The sequence below is a fragment of the Muntiacus reevesi genome, chromosome 1 (assembly GCF_963930625.1).
Source record: "Muntiacus reevesi chromosome 1, mMunRee1.1, whole genome shotgun sequence".
Lineage (NCBI taxonomy): Eukaryota > Metazoa > Chordata > Mammalia > Artiodactyla > Cervidae > Muntiacus > Muntiacus reevesi.
Window position 1 is genome coordinate 196,542,743 of NC_089249.1, and position 15,068 is coordinate 196,557,810.

The 15,068-nt window shown below is 44.9% G+C and overlaps 1 protein-coding gene across 1 annotated transcript in view; it reads right to left on the bottom strand.

Annotated features, from left to right (window-relative positions):
* Positions 1-15,068, bottom strand: part of VAV1 (vav guanine nucleotide exchange factor 1) — a 63,798-nt gene that overhangs the window by 26,577 nt on the left and 22,153 nt on the right. Inside the window, exons 2-13 of the mRNA XM_065933389.1 lie at positions 6,362-6,478; positions 5,802-5,860; positions 5,618-5,683; positions 5,380-5,488; positions 5,193-5,288; positions 3,551-3,619; positions 3,257-3,360; positions 1,785-1,884; positions 958-1,053; positions 663-731; positions 290-376; positions 105-190 (exon numbers count right to left, since the gene is read on the bottom strand). Coding sequence (XP_065789461.1) covers positions 105-190; positions 290-376; positions 663-731; positions 958-1,053; positions 1,785-1,884; positions 3,257-3,360; positions 3,551-3,619; positions 5,193-5,288; positions 5,380-5,488; positions 5,618-5,683; positions 5,802-5,860; positions 6,362-6,478 — 1,058 coding nt within the window. The remainder of the gene's footprint in view (positions 1-104; positions 191-289; positions 377-662; positions 732-957; positions 1,054-1,784; positions 1,885-3,256; positions 3,361-3,550; positions 3,620-5,192; positions 5,289-5,379; positions 5,489-5,617; positions 5,684-5,801; positions 5,861-6,361; positions 6,479-15,068) is intronic.

Below are 15,068 nucleotides of genomic sequence, written 5' to 3' on the forward strand. Positions count from 1 at the left end.
AGACTGCATCCTAGATCTGTGTTGGCTCCACCCACCTGCCTAACCAGTAGCCTGGCCCCACCCCTGTCCAGGCTCCGCCCCAGATCCGTATTGGCTCCGCCCACCTGTCCATCTTGGAGCGCCTCTCCACCGAAGTTATCTTCAGCTCACCATCGATCTTGGGTCGGCCGTAGTGGGCTAGAGACTGGTCCTACACAGCAGACAAGAGGTCTGGCAAGGGGCCCTCAGGAGGAGGTGACAACCCCTCCCCACGTAGCCACACCCCGGCCCTCCCCTCCCACCGCCTCACCAGGTTCTCGATGGACAGCTGGAAGTTGGTAATCTGCCGCAACGTCTCATTGTCCCGCTTGACCTCGTTTACACACTGTGCCAGGTCCTGGGGGTGGGGCAGGGGTGAGCCTGGGTGCCCTCCCCCCCCCCCCCCACGCCAACCTTATCCCCCACCTGGCAGGGGATGGAGGGTCAACCTCCAGTAGGGGGCAGCAGGAGAATGTCACTGTCCCTAAGGGGGATGCTGGGAATAAGTCATTCGAGGTATAGGTGTGTCCCCTGCTGTGGAGGGAGGGGGCGGCCCGTGGGTGTGGCCGTGCCTGGGTGGTACTCCCTGACTTAAACCCATGGGTGTCTCTGTGGCACTGCCATCCCTGTGTGTGACCACTCACCCTCATGGCATCTAGGGCCAGCCGCAAGTTGTCCTTCTCCATTGCATCCTGTGTGTGCTTCACCAGCTCCTGTGTAACCCACAGAGATGCATATTGCCTGGGCCTGCCCCCTCCTCCTTGGGGGGCCTTCCAAACAAGCCTGGCCCACCAGCTCCTTCTTCCTCCCCCTGCTGTCCCTAGAGGCTGGGGCACAGCCCCAGTGATACCCTCCCAGAGACAGAAGCCCAGGCCCCAGGAGTCCTTGCAGGGAGATCTATGTGCCCCTAGAAGCCCATGCCTTCCCCTCTTTGTGCACCTGGAGAAGGAGGTGATATTTGAGCACTCGCTGCATGGGCACCATCAACAGGTCCCTTAAGGTGAACCTCCCGTTGTTCGCGCGCTGAGAACATTCCTAGGAGGTTGGAGAAAGGGGTGAGTGAGAAGAGGTGGAGGCAGGTGGGGATTGTTCTAGACCTGAAGCCTCTTCTCCCCGTTCCCAAAGGAAATGAGGAAGAACGCCACGGGGTGAGGGGTGACCAGCTGGAGGCTGCCTGAGGTAGAGGTCCAGGATTCCTCAGCTGAGGGGGGCTCCAGAGAGGGAGGTAGACAGGCCTGGAGGGTCCCCATGATGGAGACCAGAGAAATTGAATGGACAGCAGACACTGGCCATCCCTCATCATCCCTGCTCTGTCTATGCTTCCACTAGACAAATGGATCCAGGTTGGGATTCAGTCCAGGATCCGTGCTCCCTCCAGGATCAGGGCTTGGCTGGGATCGGGGCTCTGTGTGAAGTGGAAACTCAGCCCAGAACTGGGGTTTGGCCCAGACTTGGTGCACAGCCAGGGTTGGGCCTCTGGCTGGGGTTCAGGTCAGTGTCAGGACCCCAGGCTGGTAGCAGGGCTCCATGCAGAGTACAGGGTTCAGCTGGGGTCAGGGCTCAGCACTCTGGTCTATCTCCTCCTGCTCAGTTTCTCCCACTTGGCTGATCAGTACCTCCCTCCCCAAACCTTCAGCGGGCAGACCCCTGGCTGGGCTGCACCAGGAAGAGATGCTCTCTCCAGCTCAGTCTCCCCCCTACTGCCCCACAGAGAGTGGAAAGGAGTGAGAGAGCTTCCCCCCGCAAAGATGGAGCCCATCCCCTACTTCCAGCTTCATTTGTACATCCTCCCGGGCTGTGGCCACGCGGTCCAGGTGCTTGCTGGCCGACTCCACTTGGCTGCAGTAGCGGCCATAGATGAGGAACCTGCAGGAAGAGGGCAGGCGGCCGGGGAATGACACTGGCACCAAGGTGTCAATCCCAACCCCGCCTCTTCCCAGCTGGATGACACTGAGTCTCACTCTCCCTGTCTGTAAAATGGGCATAACAATAGCCCCTCCCTATACAGAGTGAAGTAAGCCAGAAAGATAAAGACCATTACAGCTTACTAACACATATATATGGAATTTAGAAAGATGGTAATGATAACCCTATATGCAAAACAGAAAAAGAGAAACAGATGTACAGAACAGACTTTTGGACTCTGTGGGAGAAGGCGAGGGTGGGATGTTTCCAGAGAACAGCATTGAAACATGCATATTATCTATAGTGAAACAGATCACCAGCCCAGGTTGGATGCATGAGACAAGTGCTCAGGCCTGGTGCACTGGGAAGACCCAGAGGAATCAGGTGGAGAGGGAGGTGGGAGGGGGGATCGGGATGGGAAATACATGTAAATCCATGGCTGATCCAAGTCAGTGTATGACAAAACTCACTACAATATTGTAAAGTAATTAGCCTCCAACTAATAAAAATAAACGAAAAAAATAAAATAAAAAATAAAAAAACAAACAAACAAAAACCAATAGCCCCTCCCACATATGGGTTATTGTAGCATTAAATGAGATAATGCACAAGAAGCTCTTAGTGGAGCACCTGGCATATCAACTCTGCTTAATGTTCATTTATTTAAGAAGAATTTATTGAACACGTACTGTGTGCCAAGTTCCACATTAAGCTCTGTAGGATTCCCTGATAGCCCAGCTGGTAAAGAATTCGCCTGCAGTGCAGGAGACCCTGTTCGATTCCTGGGTCAGAAATATCCGCTGGAGAAGGGATAGGCCACCCACTCCAGTATTCTTGGGCTTCCCTAGTGGCTCAGCTGGTAAAGAATCTGCCTGCAATGCGGGAGACCTGGGTTTGATCCCTCGGTTGGAAAGATCGCCTGGAGAAAGGAATGGCTATGCACTCCAGTATTCTGGCCTGGAGAATTCCATGGACTGTATAGTCCATGGGGTCACAAAGAGTCGGACATGACTGAGAGACTTTAAAAAAAAAAAAAAAAAGGCATCAATGTATTCGATGCTCACCACAACCCCAAAGAGGTACATTCTTGGATCACACTGATTTTAGAGATGTAGAAGTGGAAGCACAGAGTGGTTAAATGACTTTCCAGTGCCATAGAGCTCATAAGAGGAAGAGCTGGGAATTTAACCAGAGATGAGCAGTCCTATGCCCACAAAGAAAGAAAGAAAAGCCTTCGCTGTTTGGTGGTCTATGAAGGCAATGTCTCCCGAATGCCCAGCCTGGGCAGGGCAGGGTGACCTCCAGAGGTCTGGGCTGGCTGACTGGGTCTCACCTCTCCTTGTATTTGATGAAGACTTGGTAGAGGGTGGGTGCACTTGGGTTGGCCAGGGCTTCCTTCATCTCCTTTAGGAAATGGGTGTGCACACGAAGCAGGTCCTACTTGGAGGGAAGGGGTGAGGGTTGGAGTGGGAGCCTGGAGCTGGGGATGCTGGGTGGGAGAAGGATCATCTGCATCTGCCCACCCTACGTGGTTCATCTCCCAACCCCCACAATCCAGGGACAGGTGAAGCCAGCAAACCATCCCCACTGGATGGAAGCCTGGGAAGGTGGGAATCAGTCAGCTCACCTCAATGTTGATGAAGATAATCTCGATGTCTTGGGGTTTAAGGAACCGCTGCAAGGGCTTCATAAAATGCTGTAGGAGAGTGGGGAGAGAAGGATGGAGAAGGGGAAGACTACTTCTTCCAGGCCAGTCCCAGAGACACAGAGAGGAGGAGACAGAGATGGAGAGGGACAAATAGAAACATAAGAGACTGGGAGAGAGAGAGAGATGTGCAGGGAGAAAGAGACAGAGGCAAGGAAACAGAAAATGAGAAAGAAATGGAGAAAGTCCACACAAAAACCTGTACAGGACTGTTCCATGCAGAATTTATCATCATAAATTCCCAAAGTGGAAACAACCCACATGTCCATCGACAGATGAATGAATAACAAAATGTGGTCCACCCAGAAAAAGGAGTGAAGCGCTGACACTACAGTGTGGATGAACCTTGAAAACACGATGTTCAGCAACAGAAGTCAGGCACAGAAGGCCACAGAGCGAATGAGTTCATTTAGATGAAATGTCCAGAATAAATAAAGCCACAGAGACAGAAAGTAGGTTAGTGGTTGCCAGGGAGGGGCTAGGGGAAAACTGGAGTTTAAGGGGTGATGGTTAAGGGGTGTGGGGTTTCTTTGAGGGATGATGAAAATGTTCTAAAATTGGGAATTTCCTAGTTGCCCAGTGGTTAGGACTCTGTGCTCTCACTGCTGAGAGCCTGGATTCAATTCCTGGCCCAGGAACTAAAATCTCACAAGCTGCAAGGCCAAAACAACAGAAAAAGAAAGAAAATGTTCTCAAATTAAACAGTGGTATACAACTTTGTCGGGTTCCCAGGTGGCGCTAGTAGCAAAGAACCCGCCTGCCAATGCAGGAGACACAGGTTCAATCCCTGGGTCAGGAAGATCCCCTGGAGGAGGGCATGGCAACCCACTCCAGTATTCTTGCCTGGAGCATCCCATGGACAGAGGAGCCTGGCAGGCTGCGGTCCATGGAGTCACAAAGAGTCGGACAGGACTGAGCACACATACAACACTGTAAATAAACTATACTGCAATAAAATTTTTTTTAAATAAACAGTGGTGATGGTGGCAAACCCTTGTGAATATACCAGAAAATATTAAATTGTAGATGTTCAATGGCTGAATTGTATGGCATTTTGATTACATCTCAATAAAAGGCTTAAAAGAGGGATGGCCAGGGACTTCCCTGGTGGTCCAATGCTTAACACTCCATGCTTCCACTGCAGGGGGCATGGGTTAGATCCCTGATCCAGGGAACTGAGTTCTCACATGCCACATAGTGCAGGGAAAAAAAGAAAGAAAGAAAAAAAAAAAAAAAAAACAAGAACGAGAGATGGCCAAAGGAAAAAGAGGAAGTAGAAAGTGAGAGACAGCAATAGAGATAGATGGACAAATGAGGATACAGGAAAAGAGGGAGACAGAGATAAAGAGACACAGAAGGAAAAAAAAGAGAGAGAGAGAGATACAGAAGGAGAGAAATTCAAACAGAGGGAGAAGTAGGGAGCAACACCGAGGGGACCAGAGGCTATGAGAGACAAGACATACGGAGCAGGGAGGACAGGAAACATCCCCAAGCCCGTGTGCCGTGGACACTGCCTCTCCACTCTGCGCACGCGCCTGGCAAGGGCCAGGTCGGAGCATCACACCTGTTGGATGGAGCCCAGCGTGTCCGTGTATTTCTCCTCCGTCTGCTGGATCTCCCGCAGACAGCAGCACCGCTTGTCATACTCTGTCATCTTGGGCTGAGAGCGGGGAGGAGAGGCTGATGTTGGGGTGTCCGGGGACGCGCCCCACCCATGAGCCTGCCCAACCCGGCCCTGCGCCCCCACACACCGGCATGGGTACCGGCTCCGAGCGCATGAGGTCCTCGTAGACCTCGTCGCCCTCCGCCTCCTCGTTCTCCACGCAGTCATACAGGTCCTCATCCTCCTCCACCGTGTCGCTGCAGGACGCGGAGTCAGGCGGAGCCAGGGAAGCCCCCGGAGCAGGGACCTTCCGACACCCCAGGGAGAGGCCAGGTCCCCTCGACCCCCACCCCCCATGGCAGGGCCTTGTCTCCTCAGACACTCACTCGATCTGGTCGGACAGTCCACTGTAGATGTCTTCATCACCCACACTCTCCTCAGTGGGGAAGGGCCTGGGGGAGCCGAGATGGTATGAGCACAGACCCAGGGAGGCCAGGTGGGCAGGGGGCTTCAAGGAGGAGGATTAGGGCCCAACGGGGTCCAGAGCTGTCGGCTCTCATAGTTACTCACATGATCCCCTTGTTCTGGGCAATCGGGGTCCAGGACAGAGCAGACAGAGTGTAGATGACCTGTGTCAAGGGCCAAGGTTGCTCAGTAAGCCCCTTGCCCACCCACATGCCAGAACACAACCTCCAAGCACTTGACCTTAAGGTTGGACTTCATGTCCCTGGGAGCCCAATTCAGAATTTTCCCACCTTCCTATGTCCCCACGTCAGCATGTCCACATTCCCTTAACTGAGCACCCACCACTTGAACCCTTTGTTCTAGTCAATTGTCATAACCACTCAAACAGAATGGGATGATCTTATTTCCAAGTTACAAAGGACTTAGGGCTCAGAGAGGCACGGTCACATATCTGAGGTCACACAGCAAGTGATGGGACACGGACTCAAACTGGGTTCCACGTGTTCCAAGCAAGGCTCTTTGCACCTGCTGTAAACTTGTTCTAGCCCAGCAGTCCTTCCCTGACAATGCTTGGTTTGTCCAGTGTAGACATTCATGGAAATAAATTGAAATCCAGCCTTTGGGCTCTAGGTGTCCAGCTCACAAGCAGCTCAGCCTCATCGTACCTTGCCAAAATCCTGCACATCGAAGAGGTCGAAGGCCTCGAAGAGTTCACTCCGCTTGAGGCCAAACTTCTCATAGCAGGTAGACAGGAAGGTGCGGATATTCTTAAGGCAGAGGAACTGTGGGAAGAGAAATGAGGTTGGAGGACACAAAATGGGACAGGGGAGAAGTTCACTCCTGGCCATTGGGCTTGAGGTCTGGCACAGAAGAGGAAAAAGAAGGCACAGCCCCCTCTCAAGAAAGATCAGGCTGTACCTGAAGCCACCTCTACCCCCGCATTTTTTTTACTGAGGTAAAACTCATAAGATACAAAGTTAACCATTAACAGATAACAATCTGGTGTATATAAACAATGGAATGTTACTCAGCCATTGAAAAGGAATGAAATTTTGATTTATGCTGCATCACAGATAAACCTTGAAAACATTATGCTAAGTGAAATAAGCCAAACACAGAAAGATGAAAGTTGTATGATGCCACCTATATAAGGTCCCTAGGAAAGGCACATCCTTAGAGACAGAAATTAGGATGGGGGGGGGGGTACCAGAGGCCGGGGGAGGGGATGGGGAGTCTGTGTTTAATGGGCACACAGTGTCTGTTCGGGATAATGAAAAAGTTTTGGATATAGTGGTGATGGTGACACAACATGATGAATGTATCAAATGCCACTGAATTGTATACTTAAGCAACTCCTACAGCTCAATTCCAGAAAAATAAATGACCCAATCAAAAAATAGGCCAAAGAACTAAACAGACATTTCTCCAAAGAAGACATACAGATGGCTAACAAACACATGAAAAGATGCTCAACATCACTCATTATCAGAGAAATGCAAATCAAAACCTCAATGAGGTACCATTACACGCCAGAGAGGATGGCTGCTATCCAAAAGTCTATAAGCAATAAATGCTGGAGAGGGTGTGGAGAAAAGGGAACCCTCTTACACTGGTGGTGGGAATGCAAACTAATACAGCCGCTATGGAGAACAGTGTGGAGATTTCTTAAAAAACTGGAAATAGAACTGCCATATGAACCAGCAATACCACTGCTGGGCATACACACCGAGGAAACCAGATCTGAAAGAGACACGTGCACCCCAATGTTCATTGCAGCACTGTTTATAATAGCCAGGACACGGAAGCAACCTAGATGCCCATCAGCAGACGAATGGATAAGGAAGCTGTGGTACATATACACCGTGGAATATTACTCAGCCATTAAAAAGAATTCATTTGAATCAGTTCTAATGAGATGGATGAAACTGGAGCCCATTATACAGAGTGAAATAAGCCAGAAAGATAAAGACCATTACAGTATACTAACACATATATATGGAATTTAGAAAGATGGTAATGATAACCCTATATGCAAGACAGAAAAAGAGACACAGATGTACAGAACAGACTTTTGGACTCTGTGGGAGAAGGCAAGGGTGAGATGTTTCGAGAGAACAGCATTGAAACATGTATATTATCTATGGTGAAACAGATCGCCAGCCCAGGTGGGATGCATGAGACAAGTGCTCGGGCCTGGTGCACTGGGAAGACCCAGAGGGATCGGGTAGAGAGGGAGGTGGGAGGGGGGATCGGGATGGGGAATACATGCAAATCCATGGCTGATTCATGTCAATGTATGATGAAAGCCACTACAATATTGTAAAGTAATTAGCCTCCAACTAATAAAAATAAATGAAAAAAAAATTTTTTTAAAACAGCAAGTGGTTAAAATGGCAAGTATTATTGTTTTATTTTATATATATATAATTTGTATATTTTCATATAAAATTTTATTTATATTTATAAAGCATAATTATTTTATTTATAGACAATGATAAATATGTATAGTTTACCACAATAAAAAATTTAACCATTAACCACTTTATTCATTTTTTAATTAATTTTTATCAGGGTATAGTTGATTTACAATGTTGTGTTAGTTTCTGCTCTCCAACAAGGTTTTTCGTTTATACATATACATATACCCACTCGTTTTTAGATTCTTTTCCTATGTAGGTCATTATAGAGTCTTTTTTTAGAGCAATGTAAAAATATTTTTATTTTCAGAAATAGTAGATGCAAGCATTTAAGGTTGTCTAATACTATTGTACAAATGATCTTCAGGTTGTATACAAAATATCTGACACAGGGATACCCTATTTTTTTTATTGCAGGATAGTTGCTTTACAACATTGTGGTCATCTCTGCCATTACAGAGTCCCGAGCAGAGTTCCCCGTGCTACACTGTAGGTTCTCATTAGTTATCTATTTTATAACCACTGACTGGTGGTGGTTTAGTTGCTAAGTCATGTGAAACTCTCCGCAACGCCATGGGCTGTAGCCCTCCAGGCTCCTCTGTCCATGGAATTTCCCAGACAAGAATACTGGAGTGGGTTGCCATTTCCTTCTCCAGGGGGTCTTTCCGACCCAGGGGTCAAACCTGTGTCTCCTGCGTTGCACGTGGATTCTTTACCGCTGAACCACCAGGGAAACCCATTATAACCATTAACCATTTTAAAATGTCCACCTCAGTGGCATTTAATGCATTCACGGTATTGTGCCATCATCACCCCACCTAGTTCCAAGACAATCTGTCACCCAAAAGGAAATCCTGCACCCACGAAGCATGCACTTTGCATTCCTCTCTCCCTTCCTTTCTCCCTGGCAACCGCCAGTGTGTTTTCTGTCTCTATGCTTTTATTTATCTATGTCTATCAATTGATACTAGGTACACAACATGAGGCGCAGCTAAGCAATAGAATACAACTCAGCTGCAAAAAGGGGTGAAGGACTGATGCATGCTACAAATAACCAAAAACATGTTCTGTGAAAGCTGCCAGACAGAAGGTCACATATTTTGTGGTTCCATTTATATGAATCATCCTTGGTAATATTTATAAGAAATATCTCTGATATTCCACTTCTATGAAATATCCCTGCTACTGTATAACACAGGAAATTATATTTAATATTTTATAATAACCTATAATGGGCTTCCCTGGTGGCTCAGTGGTAAAGAATCCGCCTGCAATGCAGGAGACACAGGTTCAATCCCTGGGTCGGGAAGATCCCCTGGAGAAGGAAATGGCAACCCGCTCCAGCATTCTTGCCTGGGAAAATCCCATGGACAGAGAAGCCTGGGGGGCTACAACCCATGGGGTCACAAAAGAGTCGGGCATGACTTAACTAAACAACAACAGCAACAACAACTCTGTGATTCTACAATATTTGTATTTGAGGATGCCTACTCTGTGTGGTTGGGCACTCAGAACTGTTCCATTCTCTTGATAACCCTGTGGGGTTTTAACGCCCATTTTACCTAAAAGGAAGCAGGCTCAAAGAGGGAAGGAAAGTTGCCCAAGATTATTAACAGCAAGAGTGACTCTGTGGCTGGGAATTCCCTGGTGGTCTAGTGGTTAAGACTCTGCGCTTCCAGCGCAGGGGCCACAGGCTTGATCCCTGATCGGGAAATTAAGACTCCACAAGTCGCAGAGGTGTGGCCAAAAAAAAAAATTCTATGCACAGAGAACTCGGCTCAACATTATGTAACAACCTAAATGGGACAAGAATTTTAAAAAGAACAGATACATGTATATGTATCACTGAATCACTGGACTATACACCTGAAACTAACATAACATTGTTAATCAACTATACTCCAATATCAAGTAACAATTTAAAAAAGGAAAAAGAGTAAGCATGTGGCATAGAAAACACGTTTCTGGTTATCAAAGGGGAAAGGCTGAGAGGGTGACAAATTAGGAGATGGGGATTTACAGATACACACTATTGAGTATAAAATAAATAAACAGGGACCTACTGTATAGCACAGGCAACTATACTCAATACTCTTGAAATAACTTACAATGGAAAAGAATCTGAAAAAGAATATATGGCAACCCACTCCAGTATTCTTGCCTAAAGAACCCCCATGGACAGAGGAGCCTGGCAGGCTACGGTCCATGGGTTCGCAAAGAGTCAGACACGACTGAGCAGCTAAGCCCAGCACATACACATATATAACTGGATCATATTTGCTATGTACTTGAAACTAACCACAGCATAAAATTCTTGCCTGGAGAACCCCCATGGACAGAGAAGCCTGGCAGGCTACAGTCCATAAGGTCACAAAGAGCTGAATATGACTTGGCACGCACAAATCAACTATACTTCAACTTTTTAAAATCAAAATAAAAACAAACAAACAAAAGTAAGTTCATGGCAGAGCTGAAATTTGATTCCAAGATGGTGTGAATCTGGAGTCGATTTTCTTGACTGCAACTTCATTGCTTTGCATGCAGTGGAAGTCACCATGAGCACCTGCCACATGCTCCGTTCTCAGTACTTTCTATATATTGTTTTAAATTTATGTATCTTCAAATTAAAAAAAAAAATATATATATATATATATATATCTAAGGTAGGCAACGGGACGGTTTGATATACTTATTCATAGTGAGAGCATTACTACAGTCAAGCTAATTAACACTTCTCGTAGTCACCATGTTTTCATGTGTAATGAATGCACTTGAAATCTGCTCCCATAGCATAGTCATGGTGTTCAATACAGTGTTATCAAGTACAGTCATACAGTACCCTAGAGATCCAGACTGACTCCTCCTAAGTAACTTCAACCTAATACCCTTTAACCAATGTCTGCCCATTAATTTCCCCATCCCTACCCCCAGCTCCTTGTACCCATGGTTCTACTCTGCTTCTGGAAGTTTTACTCTCTCTGTGTAGAGAGGTCAACTCATCAAAATGAATTTAAAAATTAAACAGGAATGCTTCTACTGTGAGTATCCCCATTAATTATAATGTTCTCTGTTGGTTCCTAACAGAAATTATGCTTTTCTTATTTTTTTTTTAAATTGAAGTATTAGTTGATTTACAATGTTGTCTTTGTTTCAGGTGTACGACAAAGTGATTCAGACATAGATAGATAATTCTTTTTCGGATTATTTTCCATTATAAGTTTTTGCAAGGTCTTCCCTGGTGGTCCAGTGGTGAAGAATCTGCCTGCCTATGTAGGCGACACGGGTTCAATCCCTGATCAGGGAAGATCACACATGCTGTGGAGTAACAAAGCCCCTGTACCAAAACTATTGTGCTCACATGCTGCAACTGCTGAAGCCCATGAGCCTAGAACCGGTGCTCTGTGACAAGAGAAGCCACTGCAATGCAAAGCCCACATACAACTACAGTAGTCCCCGTGGGATGCAACTAGAGAGAGCCAGCACAGCAGTGAAAACCCAGTGCAGCCAAAAAAAAAAAAAAATTTAATAAAAAATAAGCTGTTATAAGATAATGACTATAATAGATCTTTGTTGGTCATCTATTTTATATATAGCAGGGTATATATGTTAATCCCAAACTTCTTATTTATAGAAACATTTTTATCCATTTAAATAAGTTTCTTTTTATTCCTAGCTTCTTGGAAAGTCTTTGTATTTGCTCATTTCATTGAATCAGGAATGGATGTTGACTGATTAAGTGATTTCAAAGACCTGTACAAGACAAGCAAGTGTATTTTGTTCTTGATTCTATTAGTATAGTGAGTTATATTAATCAAATCTCCGATACTGAATCCTTGGTTCTTTTGAAGTGACTCTCAACTTTTCTCTGCATTTGAAAAAGGTAAAAATGAGTCACACAACATCTATGGGCTCTAAAATGTCAGTGTAAGACCCTGATTACAATTTCAGTGTCATTAATTCCTGCTGCTGCTGCTGCTAAGTCGCTTCAGTCGTGTCCGACTCTGTGTGACCCCATAGACGGCAGCCCACCAGGCTCCCCCGTCCCTGGGATTCTCCAGGCAAGAACACTGGAGTGGGTTGCCATTTCCTTCTCCAATGCATGAAGTGAAAAGTGAAAGTGAAGTCGCTCAATCACGTCCGACTCTCAGCAACCCCATGGACTGCAGCCTACCAGGCTCCTCCGTCCATGGGATTTTCCAGGCAAAAGTACTGGAGCGGGGTGCCATTGCCTTCTGATTAATTCCTATGTATCTAAAAATCATAGATTTTTGGAGGCTATTCCACCTCAATATTTGTGAATATTTTTGCTCTCATGCATGTGGCCACATTTAAGTCAGATCAGAAATGATTAAAATAATGAAAAGGGGAATTTATTATAAATTTTTAAAATATATGTAATCATATTTATATGAGAGATACCATGGAATCCTTGCAATAATCTTACAAAATAATTACAATTATTATACTCACTTTATAGATAAGAAAACTCAGGCAGGGACAGACACAGCTGGAGTACAAACTTAGACAGCTGCATTTATGAATCAATTCAATACACGCTGTTCTCTGTATCTTTATATCTCACTTTCATCTTCAGATTGTATCTTCTTCTGAATTATTTCCACATCCACAGCCTATTCAAGCCATATTATGTGGATCATGAACTTTAACATAACTGAATGTATTTAAGGCGAGAACATCCTACTCTCAAAGAAAACCAGGATCAAGTGCTATAAACAGAAGTCAGTGTAAAACCAATATAATGTAAATAGTGTTATAAAATTTTAGCTTGGTGGTCCAGTGGTTAGGACTCCGTACTCCCAATGCAGAAGGCCAGAGTTCAACCCCTGATCAGGGAACTAGATCCCACATGCCACAACTAAAGATCCTGAATGTCACAACTAAGATCTGGTACTACCAAATAAATAAATACTTTCTTAAAAATTTAAATTTAGGTAAAAAGCAAAACATTACACCTAAGAGCGAAATGCTACAGAAATTTTCTTTGACATCAGAACTAAGGCAAGAGTGCCCACTGTTCATTCTTATTCATATTGCACCAAAGATCTTAGCCTGTGTTGTAAGACAAGACAAAGAAAGAAAAGAAAATTAGAAAAGAAAGACATTAATACTCAGTTTTGCATATGATATGATTGTCAACATAGAAAGCCCCAAAGAACACACACATAAATAACTGGAATCAATATAGCAATGTCACCAAATACAAAATCAACTTACCACATCACATATCGGCACATCAACAACAATCAATCAGAAAATGTGTTTTGTTTAAGATAACGTTAGTGAAATATTAGAATAAGTCAAGCTAAACTATGGTGATAGAAATCAAATCAGTGGTTGCTTCTGGGGTGGGGAGGGTAGAAGAGATTGACTCAGAAAGGCTGCAAGTGATGGAAAAGTTCCGTGTCTTGATAAGGGTGTGGGTTGCACAAGGGTACGTGTTTGCTAGAACTGATTGAACAATAAGCTGAAGAACTGAGCAGTTCCCTGTATGAAAACCGGATTCGATTTTAAAAGGATAGCATTTCCCATCACCTAAAAAATGTAAAAGCTCACTGCCTGCCAATTCAGGGACACGAGTTTAATCCCTGGGTCAGGAATATCCCCTGGAGTCAGTAATATATTCTCCAGTATTCTTGACTGGGAAATCCATGGGCAGAGGAACCTGATGAGCTAGAGTTCATAGTGTCACAAAAGAATCAGACACAACTTTGTGACTAAACAACAACAAAATATAAAACAAACAACAAAGTTGGTTAATATCTAACACACCTAACAAACGAAGTACAAATTCTTTATGAAGTAAATTATAAAATTTTATGGAAAGGTATGAAGGAGCATCTAAATAACTAGAGTGAAATATGTACTAATTCTTATCTAGAAAAACTCAATATTTTAAAATTTTCAGCCTTCACCAAAACTGAGCTATAGATTCAAGGCAATTACTATTAAAATCCCAGAATGACTTTTCATTGAACATCTTTTGTGTGACCATCACTGAACTCCAGGGCTCTCTTTAAAACTTACAATCTTTAATCTCTGGAGCCAGGAGAGATCCTGGGATGGTAAGGTAGGGAACAGGATGGAGAATAAACTCCCACAGTGCCCCTAATCCAAAAGGTGACAAGAAGGAAATTCTGTGGCGGTCCAGTGATTAGGACTCCACGTTCTCACTGCCAAGGGCCCAGGCTCAATTCCTGCTTGGAGAACTAAGATCTCAGAAAACTCAAGCTGTGGCCAAAAGAAGGATAAGAGAAGATTCTCCTATTTCCTGTGTGTCTTTGGGAAAATCACCTCCCCTCTCTGAACTTGTTTCCTCACCTATAAAATGGACCATCATAATGCCCACTGTGGCATGTTGTTGTACTTCAATAGAATAATCCATGTAAAGGGTACAGCATGGTATGAGACCTCAATATCTGAAAATAATCACTATCATCCTTACTATCATCCTTGTTATCACCATAATGATAATCACATCATCAGTATTATGATTACCACCACCATAATCATCTTTATAATCATCACCATCAATGTCATCATCATCTTCATCATCATGACCAACGTCACCATTATAATCACAATTACCACCATCATTCTCATTACCATCACTATCACCATCATCACCATTAACATCTTCTTCATCATGATCAATGTCCCTATCACAATCACTACTACCACCACCATCATCATCTCCATCAACATCTTCATCATCATGACCAGTGTCACCATTATAATCACCACTACCACCATCATCATCATTACCATCACTATCACCATCATCACCATTAACATCTTCATCATCATGATCAATGTCACCATCATAATCATTACTACCACCACCATCAACATCGCCATCAATATGACCACCATCACCATCATCACATCAACATAGTCATCATGAGCAGTGTCTCCATCATAATCACTATTACCACCA